Genomic DNA, 13,732 nt, shown 5'->3' on the forward strand with positions numbered 1-13,732 from the left:
AAGGGAGTGCATCGGATCGGAATATGACGTGCTCCGATGCCAACATCAGAGGGGCTGCCTTGGTGAAAATATGGGTATGTCGTACAACCCCTTTAAGGGCCACTTAACAGACCCCCAACAGCAGATATCAGGGAACACAAGGGTTTTTTCAATTCAATATATTTCTACTTTAGCAGGATGAAGAAAGAATGTTCTCACCTAAGCAGAGCCATTTTGTTCAAGCCTTCTGTGCTGATGGTATCCCTGGAGAGAAGATTACTGAGCTGGAGCTCCTGGTTATCTGCCATTCTCAAGAGACGGCTCAGCTCTTGCTGTTGCATTGTCCTCACCTGCTGCTCAATTTCCTCAGGCATTACTGGACTTCCAGAGTAGGAACCGGAACCATACTGTGCAGGCTGAGCTGGATACCCAGGATAATAACTACCTGGATATATGCCGTTGCTGGGACCTACGGAATAAGGCATGGAGTAACCAGCATATGGATATGGTGGACGAGCAAAGTAATAGGGGTTATCAGAATTTTGGAACTTGTAGTAAGATGCCTGAGAGGCAGACTGGTAGTTGTCACTCTGTGAAGAAGGTGTAGACTCATCATCAGTATCTAGAAAATGAAGCTGGGGGCTCTGGTTTTTAAGAGCAGGCTTTTGCTCAGGGTTATTAGGATCCCACAGACGACGGACACCTCCACCACGGCCTTTACCACGGCCATATTTGTTGTTAGCAGTAGAGAGGGTCTTTGCACTGTTCGGTTCTAATGCCCCAGTGGCATTGGATATATCAGTGTTGGCGGGAAGAATAATGATTCCTCTCCCTCTGTCCCTTGGCTCACTCGATCGCTCTCTCAACTCATGCTTCTCTTTGCCACTGTTGCGCTTGTTACTGGGTCTATCACTTCGTTTCCGGGTCCTCTCTTCATCAATGATTGGCTGATGGTGGGATTCTGGTATGCAAAGCCTTTCTCGCTTATCTTTGCTGCTTGATCTCTTGAGGCCATCTGTATTATCAGGACAGCTTTTGTCACTCGTGTTCTGCCTCTTTTTCCATTGGTTCCGGCTTTGGAGTGAGTCGTCCAACCATTCGTTATAATCCTCCTCAAAAGAATCGGTTGAAGACAGTGAGACCTGCTTCTTTGTGCGCACCTTTTCTTTACGATCTCCAGGTATCTTTCCTTTGTCTTGACGCCTCCTGTTGCCCTCTGCCAAGAGAGCTTCTTCACTGCTGTTGTTGCTTCCAGCAGAACTAGTGCTGCAATTCCTAGTGCGGGTCCTTCGTTTGTCCGAATGTGAATAACGTTTGGTTGAACCAACCTTTCTCTCATCCTTCCTCAATGAGGACATCTCTTCTCCAGTCTTGTTGGTTCTCTCTCTTTCCGGTTTCTTTTCAACCTTGCCCATCTTGTTACCATTTTCCAGGGGAATCTTATGATTTGTGACAGACTTTCCAAGATCATCTTCATGTTCGAGTTTTAGATGTTCAGTTTTTCTCACAATTTCATCTTCTATAATTTCACTCAAAGATTCTTTCACAGGAGCATGCAGTCTTCTTCCTGGTTGGTAAATTTGTCGGTCTGGTTTCTTGTTTTTCTTTACATTTTTTCGCTCTTGAGTTTCAGGGTTCGCAGTCGGGGGACCACCATGCTCCAGATCATCTTCATCTTGGATTTCATCTCTAGATAAAACAACTGGGCTGACCCCATTGACCAAAGGTTCACAATCTTTAAATTTCTCATTTCGATATTCTTCAATGTGACTGCCTCCATTGCCAGGTGCATCCAGTTTGGGCTTATTTCTTAGTCTGGACAACCCAGGCTTATATATCTCAATGTCTGGTCTTCGGTTATCTTTCCTCTGTCTCGGTTCCTTCATCTCTTTAATGGTTTCTAAACAAAAAAAAATAACAAACAAAAATAAAAATGAAATACTGTGAATAATAATAAACTATGGATAAATAAACCAAAACGCAAAGGGGTTTTCCTGGAGTTTTATACTGATGACATATCCTGATCGGTTGGGGACCAACACCCGGGACCCCCACCGATCAACTGTTGAGCGCTGCGGCCGTCTCGCTGCTTTCCCTAAGGGTACTTTCATACTTGCAGAGGATTCCGGCAGGCAGATCCGGCAATCCGGACGCAAACTAATGCATTTGTGAGACGGATCCGGATGCGTTTGTGAGACGGATGACAAATGCATTGCAATACCGGACCCGTCTTTCTCGTTGTCCTCTGGAAAAACTGATCCGGTATTTATTTTTTTCTCCTTTTTAAAGGTCTGCGCATGCGCAGATCGGGAAACCGGATCTGGTTTTCTGGAACACTTAGTACCGGATCCGGCATTAACGCATTTCAATGGAAGTTAATGCCGGATCCGGCATTACGGCAAGTGTTCAGGATTTTTGGCCGGAGAGAAAACTGCAGCATGTTGTGGTATTTTCTCCGGCCAAAAAACGTAAGAGGGACTGAACTGATGCATCCTGAACGGATTGCGCTCCATTCAGAATGCACTAGGATAAAACTGATCAGTTTTTTCTGGTATTGAGCTCCTGTGACGGAACTCAATACTGGAAAGGAAAAACGCTAGTGTGAAAGTATCCGAGGCTGTGAGACGACACGTTCATCAATTACGTGGCCTAGGAGCAGCTCAGAAGTGAATGGGGCTGAGCACAATACTAAGCACAGCCGCTGTACAAAGTACGGCACTATGCTTAGTAAGCTGCGAGAAAGCCGCGGCGCTCACCGGAGCGTTGGTGCCTTCTCAAACAGCTGATCGACAGGGGTCCCGGTTGTTGGACCCCCACCAATCAGATACCGGTGACCTATCTAGAGGATAGACGTTCAAATAGTAGATGACGGCAGCATCATTCTCCATTAATTACTTATTTGTCATTAATCCATGAAATATGTACAAAAAAGACCAATAAAAACAGCAACGTTTCGACTACGATGTAGTCTTTGTCAAGCCTGTCGGGGGCTGTCCCTGGGTGAAGAAGTGCCCACCTGCCACATGATGGATAGGGTGGGATAACTCGCCCAGCCGTGACAATCTACTCCGTGTAGCAGCACAAATGCAGAGGCTCTGCCTACGCTACTGGAAAGTGACTGCGCATGTGTCGCTACACTTCCGGGTAGAGGCGCACAAACAGTCGCTGCTCTGAAAGCAGCATATACAAATGTATAGATGAGCCGTACATAAAATATGGTGAAAAGCTGCTCATGTAAAATCCCCTCAAAAGACAAGGGGGCACTGCCTCCGTCTGGAGAAGAAAAAGCTCAGTCTCCAGAGGCTTCAAGGCTTCCCCACCATAAGAACTGTAAGGCTTCATGCACACAGCCGTAGCCATTTTTTGCGGTCCACAAATCGCGGATCTGCAAAACACGGATATTGTCCACATGCATTCCGCATTTTGCCGAATGGAACGTCCTGCCCTCTGTAGAACTGTCCAACCCTTGTCCTTATAACTGACAAGAAAAGGACATGCTCTATTTTTACGCGAAGCCACTGAACGGACATACGGACGCGGACAGTACACAGAGTGCAGGCCGCATCTTTTGTGGACCTATTGAAGTGAATCCACACCCGACCAGAAAAAAAATTCAGATCGGACGTGGACAAAAACCACTTCTGTGTGCATGAGCCCTAACTGTGTAAAGAGTCACAACAGGAACAGCGGGCGGTTTTAATAAAGGCTTAGATGAATTCTTAAAATTAAAGGGGCTGTGTCCTCTCAGACATTGGGGGCATATCGCTAGGATATATTGTCTGAGGTGGGACCTGCACCTATCTCTTCAAAGTCACAGTGGGAGCACCGTGCCTGCGCAGCCGCCCTCCATTAATTTCTATGGGGCCGCTGAAAATACTTTTCGTGGGCCCTATAGAGATGAAAAGGAGCGCACTCTGCACTTCGTTCTGGTTTGTTGCGTTCTGTGACTGGACACAAAACCGCGGTCGGGCACTGAAAACAATCTAAGTTAATGGAGCCAGATCCAGTTTTTTTTTTAGACAGGGAAAAAAAACGGATCTAGCAGTTGTTCATTTATGATTTAATACAACCGGATCAAAACGGACGCAGCCGGCTGTATTAAATCAAACTGAAGCGTTTTCCTCCTGTCCATGGCCGGTCCTATGATAGAAACACCTATTCTTGTCCGCAATTGTGGGCTAGAGGAGGACGTGCTCTCTTTTTTGCGGGGCCGTGGAACGGAACTATGGATTGAAATGAATGGGTTCACACCCGTTCCACAAAACTGCGGAACGGATGCGGACCCAGAACTACGGACGTGAGAATGGGCCCTCAAGCATATACTGCCTCTCTGACAGAAAACCCAACAAATCGTCAGCCTCCATTCTTGTCTGCCGTATGATGGGTCCGGTGCTGCAATTTTTTTTTTAAGTTTTGACGAGGAAAAAAATGCTGCCAATGTGAACACAGCCTTAGGGTCCATTCACACGTTCGTAGTGTATTGCGGATCCGCAATACACCCGGTCGGCACCCCCATAGAACTGCCTATTCTTGTCTCTTCTTTTTCCAGAGCTGCCGACCTGGAAGATCGGCGGCACGCTTCGGAAATGCGGAGAGCACGTAGTGTGCTCTCCGCATCCATTCCTGCCCCGTAGAGAATGGATGGGTTCGCACCCATTCCGAATAATTGCGGACACATTCTACGGATGTGTGAATGGACCCTAAGGCTACTTTCACACTAGAGTTTTTACTGGATCCGGCAGGTTTCATCAAAAACACTTCCGTTACTGATAATACAACCATCTGCATCTGTTATGAACGGATCCGGTTCTATTATCTTTAACATACCCATGACTGATCAGTCATGAACTCCATTGAAAGTCAATGGAGGACGAATCCGTTTTCTATTGTGTCAGAGAAAACTGATCCGTCCCCATTGACTTGCATTGTGGGTCATGCCGGATCCATCTTGCAGCGCATCCAAGGACGGAAAGCAAACCGCAGCATGCTTCAGTTTGTTCTCCGGTACGAGAACGGAATGGAATGTATTTTGGAGCATTCAGTTCTGTTCAGTTACATTTTGTCGCCCTTGACAATGAATGGGGACAAAACGGAGGCGTTTTTTCCGGTATTGGGACCATATGACGGATCTCAATACCGGAAAATACTAACTCTAGTGTGAAAGTAGCCTTAGCTGATCATGTCACGATTCATCCGACTGATCGGTTAGTCCACGGTCAGTTAGTCCACGGTCCTATAGTGGGTCTGTTATCCCTGAGACCAGACAGGCACCCCCGTCTTCACTCACGGAAGTACTTTTTATGCATTCTTTGCCCAAATAATCCAGCATGACGCACTGTGGATCCGGAAATGACAGAAATGGATATCCAGTGTTATATAAATCAACAGTGGACGGCTGTAATGGTTTAGCCACATGGGTCACTACAGATTTCCACAAATTCTGTAAAAACGGAAGCCGTGACATCAAGAACACACAGAGCCTACTCTATCTTTGGAGGCTGGACTATGGGCTCCAATGCCAGTGATGGAACCTACCTAGCACATTACATGTACAGAAGCGCTCAGTGGGCACACAGCCTGACTTCTGAGGGCACACATGGCAGGGACCGAGGAACAGCTCTGGCGCCCTCTACAGGGCAGACCAGGAACAGCAGAAGAGAGGACGGCTTACTTTAGCGCTTATATGACCGGGTAACTGGTCGCCACATGAGAAACTTTACTGGGGCACAGCACCGTGTGCCGGAGCCGCCACCGCCTGGCACACATACTCTGCACGGGACTGTGGGCTCTGGGAGAAGTTGCACTGACTGAGGGGGCGTGGAGCTCAGCGTGGAGCCCCATGCGGGCCACTAACCGCAGAGCGACCACCGCTCTCTGGCCTGACGTACCTCGGACCACGGAGCCGTCGCCAGCCGCGAGCATCTCCCGTAATTCGGAGGCAGAAATCCTGACCCGCTCTAACGTAGCCGCCATCTTCCCAGCGACCGCCAGGAATCAAAACAAGACGTGAAGCGTAAGATGACGGCGAGCGCGCTGGACCAAACCAGAAAGCGAAACGCCTCAGCTGACGTAAAGCCGGTCACTCCGTACGGACTGTCAGTTTACGTATCAAGGAGTCAAAGGTTGCTGTACAGTGACATGCGCAGTTGTTGCTGTGGGCAGTATAGAGGTAGGGATTGAAGTTCTTGCGACGTCACGTGACGCTATAAAGTCACGTGCGTTTCTGCACCAAGTCCAATACTCTTCAGTTCATCTTGAGCTCAGCGCTGCTTAGAGTGAGGCTCAGGTCACGTGATTCTGCTCGAGCTCGGAGGTGAGCCTGTATTTTGTGTGGAGTTCATCTCCCGTTCTTTACTACACGTGTGAAAGCCAGAACTTTTTTCCCTTTGGTTTTGTAAATAATTGTTGTGCTTTTTCTTTCACTGACACATGGGGCTTTATTTTTATCTTATTTATGAAAAGTAAAAAAAAAAAAGGGGGATTAGGAGAAATAGTCTGTTTTTCAGATTTTTGTGTTTATAGAAATATATGCAGCTAAAAATTTTTTTTACAATTATTTCTCCTTTCCATAACGATCGTTTTGATATATGGGATGTATGGGCTAGGCGAGGGCTACATGGTGACAACAAGGTCACCGCTACATTGCGACTTGTATTGTAAGGATAGTTACCTGTCGCACAGCGACATACTGCGACGCGACAGTTGCACAGAAATCCATATTGGATTTTTGGCGACTGTGGTGTCGCAGTCGCAGCATTTTGCATGTTGCGGTGTGAAATCAATGGCTGTCAATATAATAAATGGCGTGCGGCACGTCTCGTCGTGTAGCTCTAGCCTTATGGTGGCTCAGGGTGGCATTAGAAGCCGTGTTGTGTCACGTAGTGGCTTTTTTTTACATTTTTAAAACATTTTTTGTTTGGCTATATTTTTTTATTTCTATTTATTTTTTATTTTATAAGCTGTGCCTCCATAAAATGATAGAGGTGGGTTCTGCACCTTTCAGACATTGGAGGTATGTCACTAGGATATGCCCCCAATGTATGAGATGGGTAACGTTGTTACCTATCTCAAACAACTCCTTTTAAACAGTAACTAAACTTTTGTATACATTTTTGTTAACCTGTCCCTAATAACTGTTTTTGTAACATACTTTTATTCATGTATTTTGTATTTTTACTACACTTTTCCTACCTAAAGTGCACGTTTCGCTGTTCGCTTAAAGGTGTTATCCAATTTCTCAAACCTTGCGACCGGGCCCCTAAGTCAGGGGGGCCCCCTAGGAGAGATGGAATCCCACCCCGCCAGACGTAAACACAGTGAGTGAGGTCCGGAGCAGAGAGCTCAGCCTCTACAAGTTATAAGACTGAGGGATGCTGCCGGGTAGGAATGGGGCCTGGGAGATAGCAGCAGCCCCCCTGCCCTGAGTCCTGACTGATGTGCCAATGAAGGGCGGGCCACTCCTGCTACAGGCTGGTAGGCAGGCAGGGCCAGGGGCCCAGGACCTAGTTGCTACTAGTCTGTGTACAAAGTGGCCAGTTTTGCTGGTTTCCCCAGATTGTGCTGGCCTGGGAGGGGGCTGGGTTATAGTCACTGTGTGAGTGACACTGCTGTAATGTGGCTGTACAGCATGTCGCCTCAGTTTGGGGGGTACACTGCCATTACCTTGCCTTCTGATATATCCCTGTTTTAGAATTGACTTAAAGTGTCAACTACATTCACATGGCTGTGCTGCCACTGGGCTTTTGGATCCATGCCTCTGCCCCTTAAGATAGGACATGTCCTGTCTTTGCCCACATCTTGTGGAACACGGAACCATTGAAGTCAATAGGTCCGCGTCCGCACCATGATGTTGTGTTCACACAGTTGGTGCTTTGCGGTTCTGCGGTTTGCAATACAAAGCACAGGCATGGCAGCGCCATAGCCAAGTGAACGTAGCAGCCTAACTTTAAGTCAATTATCCCTTTAAAGGCGTCGTCTCATCATAGACAATGGGGGCATATCGCTAGGATATGTGAATGCGAGCATACTGCGCATGACCGGCCACCACTCCCATTGACCTCTATGGGCTCGACGGAAATAGACGAGCCAGGGCTCGTCTATTTTAGCCATCTCCATAGAAAATGAATGGAGGGCATCTGCGCATGCGCAGTGCGCCCCTTCTTCACTTTTAGGTCTCCGTTCTCTATATAGGTCCTGCGCCTATAAGACAATGGGGGCATATCCAAGCGATATGCCCCCATTGTCTATGATGAGACAACCAAAACCCATATGCTTTTAGATAGCATTATTATTATTATTGTTATGCAATTATGTCTTATTGGATTAAAATTTATTTTCTCAGTGAGATTTTAGTTCTGTCATTGGGCATGGTGGAAGTGCAGGAGTCTGGTGGTGTTAGGAAACTGTATTGAGGGTAGGGTGAGCTCAAACTGAACTCTTCCACCAGGGCCCATGAGCCTATAGCTACGCCCCTGGCCGCAGAGCAGTGAGGATGGGCAGGAGTGCATATGCCCCCCCCTACCCCGTGCCCCCCTGGATGTTTACTAAATGCTGGCATAGCACATGGGTACCCTGTACCCATGTACTATGCCAGGATTAGCAGAGCGGAGTGGCTCCTGCCTGTGCCTGCTTCGCTAATCTAAAAGTCCTGCATGACAGCTTTAAGTTTAGCGGAGCAGGCACAGGCAGAAGATGCTACGCTCAGCTAATCCTGACATAGTACATGGTTACTATACCAGCATTTAGTAAACCTCCGGGGGAGCTGGCAGGAGCAGCAATATGCTCTCCTGCCCGTACTTACCGCGCTGCGGCCCCATTCATTAAAAAAATGTCTACTCCGTACACCGCTGCTCAGCAGTGTACAGAGAAGTAGATTTTAAGTGCACAGCAAAACGTGCGCTTTAGGGAGGGAAAAGTGTAATAAAAATACAAAAAACGTTAAGAAAATATATTACAAAAAGTGTTATATGGGCATTAGGGACAGGTTAACATAAATTTATGCAAAAGTTCAGTTACTCTTTAATAGAATATTCACAAAAATTTGTTCATTTGACAATCAATTTGACAGATGGATCGAAATCCCACTAATTCATCCCCTTTTCAAAGTCTGTTACGGTACTTTCACACTAGCGGTTTTCTTTTCCGGTATTGAGTTCCGTCACAGGGGCTCAATACCGGAAAAAACTGATCAGTTTTATCCTAATGCATTCTGAATGGAGAGCATTCTGATCAGGATGCATCAGTTCAGTCCCTCTTACGTTTTCCAAAATGGCTATACAGTTCATGCTGTGGCACACCAAACTAGGGCTGCAACGATTACTCGTAAATGGCACAGAGGACTAATGGCATGGGGGGAGGGGAGCTGATGGCACAGAGGACTAATGGCATGGGGGGAGCTGATGGCACAGATGACTAATGGCATGGGGGGAGCTGATGGCACAGATGACTGATAAAACTGGGGGTAGCTGATGCCACTGGGGCAGAGGACTGATGGCACTGGGGTGAGCTGATGGCACAGAGGGTAACTGATAGCATAGAGGGCTAATGGCACTGTGGGGGAGCTGATGGCAAAGGGTTGAGTGGCATGGAGGGGGCTGATGGTGCTGAGGACTGATGGCAAGGGGTTGAGTGATGGCATGGAGGGGGCTGATTGCACAGAGGACTGATGGCACTGGGGTGAGCTGATGGCATGGGGGAGCTGATGGCACAAAAGAACTGATGGCACAGAGGACTAATGGCACTGGGGGGAACTGATGGCAAGGGGTTGAGTGATGGCATAGAGGGGGCTGATGGCGCTGAGGACTGATAGCACGGGGGTCTGATGATGAAACGGGGGGGCTGATGAGTTTTTATAAAGCAAAACGTTCTTTTAATTAGTCTTTTCTTTTTAGAGTACTCAATCGTTGGAATAATCGATAGAATACTTGATTACCAATTGATCGTTGGAATAATCGATAGCTGCAGCCCTAAATGAAACTCACAGCCTGCTTTTATCTCACCTGAGCTCCTGTTACAAAGGCCTCCAGCTGCCCCTCCTAGTCTAACAGCTCAGAAGCCGCTCCCCATCCATAGGAAGTAAAATGGTGGCAGTACTCGCGTGACTACTCTTTCCCCCACAGCTGCATCCTTTTTCCCTTCAGCCATGACAGCACCAGCGAGAGAGGGATCTGCCCTCACAGCAGATAGTCAATGGGGCAGGTGGGCATTGCGGTAACATCCGGCAATGCCTATCCAAAGAGCTCCAACAGGCTGTTCTCTGACGGAACTAATACCATCGATGGGACAGCAACCAAAGCGGTCACGTGGTTTACTCACCTATTTGCTTCCTCTGAACTGGGCGGCTGTACAAAGATCGCTGTGTACATAGGCCACAGAGGGGCAGCCAAGGAGCTCAGCTAAGGCTACACAACGATATTTTGTCGCACCAATGTCGCGCAACAATTTTTATGATAGTCCATAGTGTCGCACTGCGACATGCTGCAACACGACAGTAGAAAAAAATCCATCCAAGTTGCAGTCGTAGCATGTCGCAGTGCGACACCATAGATTATCATTATGAAAATAGTTGCGGGACACATGTTGCAGTGTAGTTGTGCCCTTTGTGTCGCACAACTTATTGTCGTGGCCCTAGCCTAAGTCTCTCATAAAAGCACATCTCGTTGGCTTCATGCTGTTATATAGTAATGCATATTGTGACAAAACAAGGGGTTTTGTTTGGGAAGGCAGGTATTTTCCTCCCAACATGGGCGGCTGGGCTGATTTCCAGCCAGGTGAGATAAAATACCGGACCGGAGTTTAAGTGCCGGTCCGGGTTTTGGCAGAACCTGGCTGTCCTTTAAATAGGCAGCTGGGCTCAGAATCAAGGTCTCTGTCTTGGGATCTGAGACATGGTGCCGTGCTAGAGGGCTGAGAGCCGCATGCGGGGAAACGGGCCCCCTAAAGCCTGCTGTGGACGCTGGAAAAACCTGCTAATAAGGTGACTGTTTTGTGCTTTGGACAAAGGCAATTTTATTGTAAGGGTTTACTGTGATGTTTATTTTTTTATTTAAGGACCATGGGACCCCCATATTGCATAACATTAAGAGCTGTGCAAGAAGCTCAGAGAAGAATCCAGGGCTTAGTTCATACCACTCCAGTAATGACCTGTTCCAGTCTGGATGCGCTCAGTGGACGCAAGCTTTTCTTTAAGTGTGAATTACTGCAGAAGACAGGCTCATTCAAGGTGGTTATATTTGTTTGTCATGGTATTTAAGGGAAACTCTAGTGACAGAGTTTTCTTTTCTAATTATTCGTTATAGAGTCCTCCAGATTCCTGAAAGGGGTCATGTCCTCACGGACAACCCCATTAGTATCAGCGCTGATGCGAAGATCAACACCTAAGGCCCCTTTCACACGGGCGTTGCGGCTTGGGGCCGGATGCTTTCAGGGAAAATGGTGCGATTTTGACACTAAAACAAGTCAGTTTTCACTGCGATTGCGTTCCATGTTTGCGTTTTTTTTCGCGCGGGTGCAAAACATTGTAATGCGTTTTGCACACTCGTGAGAAAAATCGGCATGTTTGGTACCCGAACCCGGACTTCTTCACAGAAGTTCGGGTTGGGGTTAGGTGTTGTGTAGACTTTATTTTCCCTTATAACATGGTTATAAGGGGAAATAATAGCATTCTTAATACAGAATGCATAGTACAATAGGGCTGGAGGGGTTAAAAAAAATAAAAAATAATTTAACTCACCTTAATCCACTTGATGGCGCAGCCCGGCTTCTCTTCTGTCGTCTTCTTTGAGGAATAGGACCTTTGACGACGTCACTGCACTCATCACATGATCTTTTACCATGGTGATGGGCCATGTGATGAGCGCAGTGACGTCATCAAAGGTCCTTTTCCTGTGCACAGCAAAGAAGAAGATAGAAGAGAAGCCGGGCTGCGTGATCAAGTGGATTAACTTGAGTTATATTATTTTTTATATAACCCCTCCAGCCCTATTGTTCTATGCATTCTGTATTAAGAATGCTATTATTTTCCCTTATAACCATGTTATAGGAGGGTAGCACGGAAGCACTGAAAAACTATAAGGAAAACTAGAGACCGAGAGAGTAAATTGCCAAAGAGTAAAACTAACCCTAAAATGTTCTTCAATTATATAAATGTTAAAAAGTATAAATCTGAAGGTGTCGGCCCTTTAAAGAGTAATGAGGGGGGAGTCGCAGAGAGCGACGAGGAGAAAGCAAAGCTGTTAAATATTTTTTTTCTCCAATTTATTCACTGAGGAAAATAAACTGTCAGATGACATGCAGAATGTAAAAATAAATTCCCCATTAAAAGTGTCCTGTCTGACCCAGGAAGAAGTAGAACAGCAACTTAAAAAGATTAAAATAGACAAATCGGGAAAATTTCCTCACTCACGCATCTCTCCCGACTCTCTCTCAGACACAATTACAGTCCCTCAATGCACAATTCTCGCTAGCTGAAATTAATAAGGTTATCAAATCCCTTAAGGCTAGTTTCACACTTGCGGCAGGACGGATCCGACATGCTGTTCACCATGTCGGATCCGTCCTGTGGCTGTTCGCCGTGCCCCCGCTCCGTCCCCATTGACTATAATGGGGATGGGGGCGGAGCTCCGGCGCAGCACGGCGGTGCACGGAGAAAGCCGCCGGACTAAAAAACCTGACATGCAGTAATTTTAGTCCGGCGGCCTTAAGCCGTGCTGCGCCGGAGCTCCGCCCCCATCCCCATTATAGTCAATGGGGACGGAGCAGCGGCCCGGGGGCACGGCGAAACAGCCGCAGGACGGATCCGACATGGTGAACAGCCTGTCGGATCCGTCCTGCCGCAAGTGTGAAAGTACCCTAAGATAGGTAAGTCCCCAGGTCCGGATGGACACTCTAATGAATATTTTCGCCACTTCCAGAGCACTCTTGCTCCCTACATGCTTGAAATATTTAAGTTAGTGCAAGACGGTCATTCTTTTCCCCCAGACATGTTGGAAGCACTAATAGTCACTATCCCGAAACCAGGAAAAACCCCAGATGTTCCTCAGAACTTCCGCCCCATCTCGCTGCTTAACTCTGACATAAAAATTTTCGCCAAAATTATTGCCAATAGATTAGCTCCACTCCTCCCCTCTCTGATTCACCCTGACCAAACTGCGTTTGTGAATGGCCGACTAGCGTCTGACAACACTAGAAGGATCGTTGACTTATTTAATTATGCTGAAATACATAGCCTCCCAATGCTTGCGATTACATTAGATGCGGAAAAGGCATTTGACCGCCTGCATTGGGACTACACATTTTCTGCTCTCCGCCAGATGGGTTTCTCAGGGCAGATTCTGCAGACTATCTACAGCTTATACTCATCTCCATCCGCGAAAGTCTGGGTTAATGGTGTGGTGTCAGATCCGTTTAAAATTACCAATGGAACCAGACAGGGATGCCCCCTATCCCCCTTATTGTTTATCTTGGCATTGGAACCCTTAGCACAATCCATAAGAAACTCACCTTCAATAGCCGGAATGGAAATAGGAGGCAGATCCCATAAGATCATACTCTATGCGGATGATATCATCCTTACGTTAACCAACCCCAGTAACTCGTTGGACGCTGCTCTAGATATTATCTCACAATATGGGTCTCTTTCCTACTATAAAATAAATAATGCCAAATCTCAAGCTTTACCTATCAATATTCCGCCAGATGAGGTTGCCTCCCTGAAATCCTCCCAAGACTTAGACTGGCAAACTTCTGAAATCCC

The 13,732-nt window shown here is 47.0% G+C and overlaps 2 protein-coding genes across 4 annotated transcripts in view; one reads left to right on the forward strand and one right to left on the reverse strand.

Annotated features, from left to right (window-relative positions):
- SMG6 (SMG6 nonsense mediated mRNA decay factor) overlaps positions 1-6,063 on the reverse strand; it is a 240,583-nt gene extending 234,520 nt beyond the window's left edge. Inside the window, exons 1-2 of the mRNA XM_040423570.1 lie at positions 5,868-6,063; positions 199-1,879 (exon numbers count right to left, since the gene is read on the reverse strand). Of these exons, the coding sequence (XP_040279504.1) occupies positions 199-1,879; positions 5,868-5,952 (1,766 nt within the window). The 5' untranslated portion in view covers positions 5,953-6,063. The remainder of the gene's footprint in view (positions 1-198; positions 1,880-5,867) is intronic.
- Positions 6,064-6,150: 87 nt separating this feature from the next.
- SRR (serine racemase) overlaps positions 6,151-13,732 on the forward strand; it is a 36,279-nt gene continuing 28,697 nt past the window's right edge. For 2 of the 3 annotated variants that reach the window (XM_040423574.1, XM_040423577.1), the window contains exons 1-2: positions 6,153-6,292; positions 11,029-11,200. In XM_040423574.1, coding sequence (XP_040279508.1) covers positions 11,033-11,200 — 168 coding nt within the window. In that variant the 5' untranslated portion in view covers positions 6,153-6,292; positions 11,029-11,032. Of the gene's footprint in view, positions 6,293-11,028; positions 11,201-13,732 lie in introns of all 3 variants that reach the window. The other variant, XM_040423573.1, reaches the window with a different exon arrangement.

The sequence above is a fragment of the Bufo bufo genome, chromosome 3 (assembly GCF_905171765.1).
Source record: "Bufo bufo chromosome 3, aBufBuf1.1, whole genome shotgun sequence".
In the NCBI taxonomy this organism is placed as follows: Eukaryota; Metazoa; Chordata; class Amphibia; order Anura; family Bufonidae; genus Bufo; species Bufo bufo.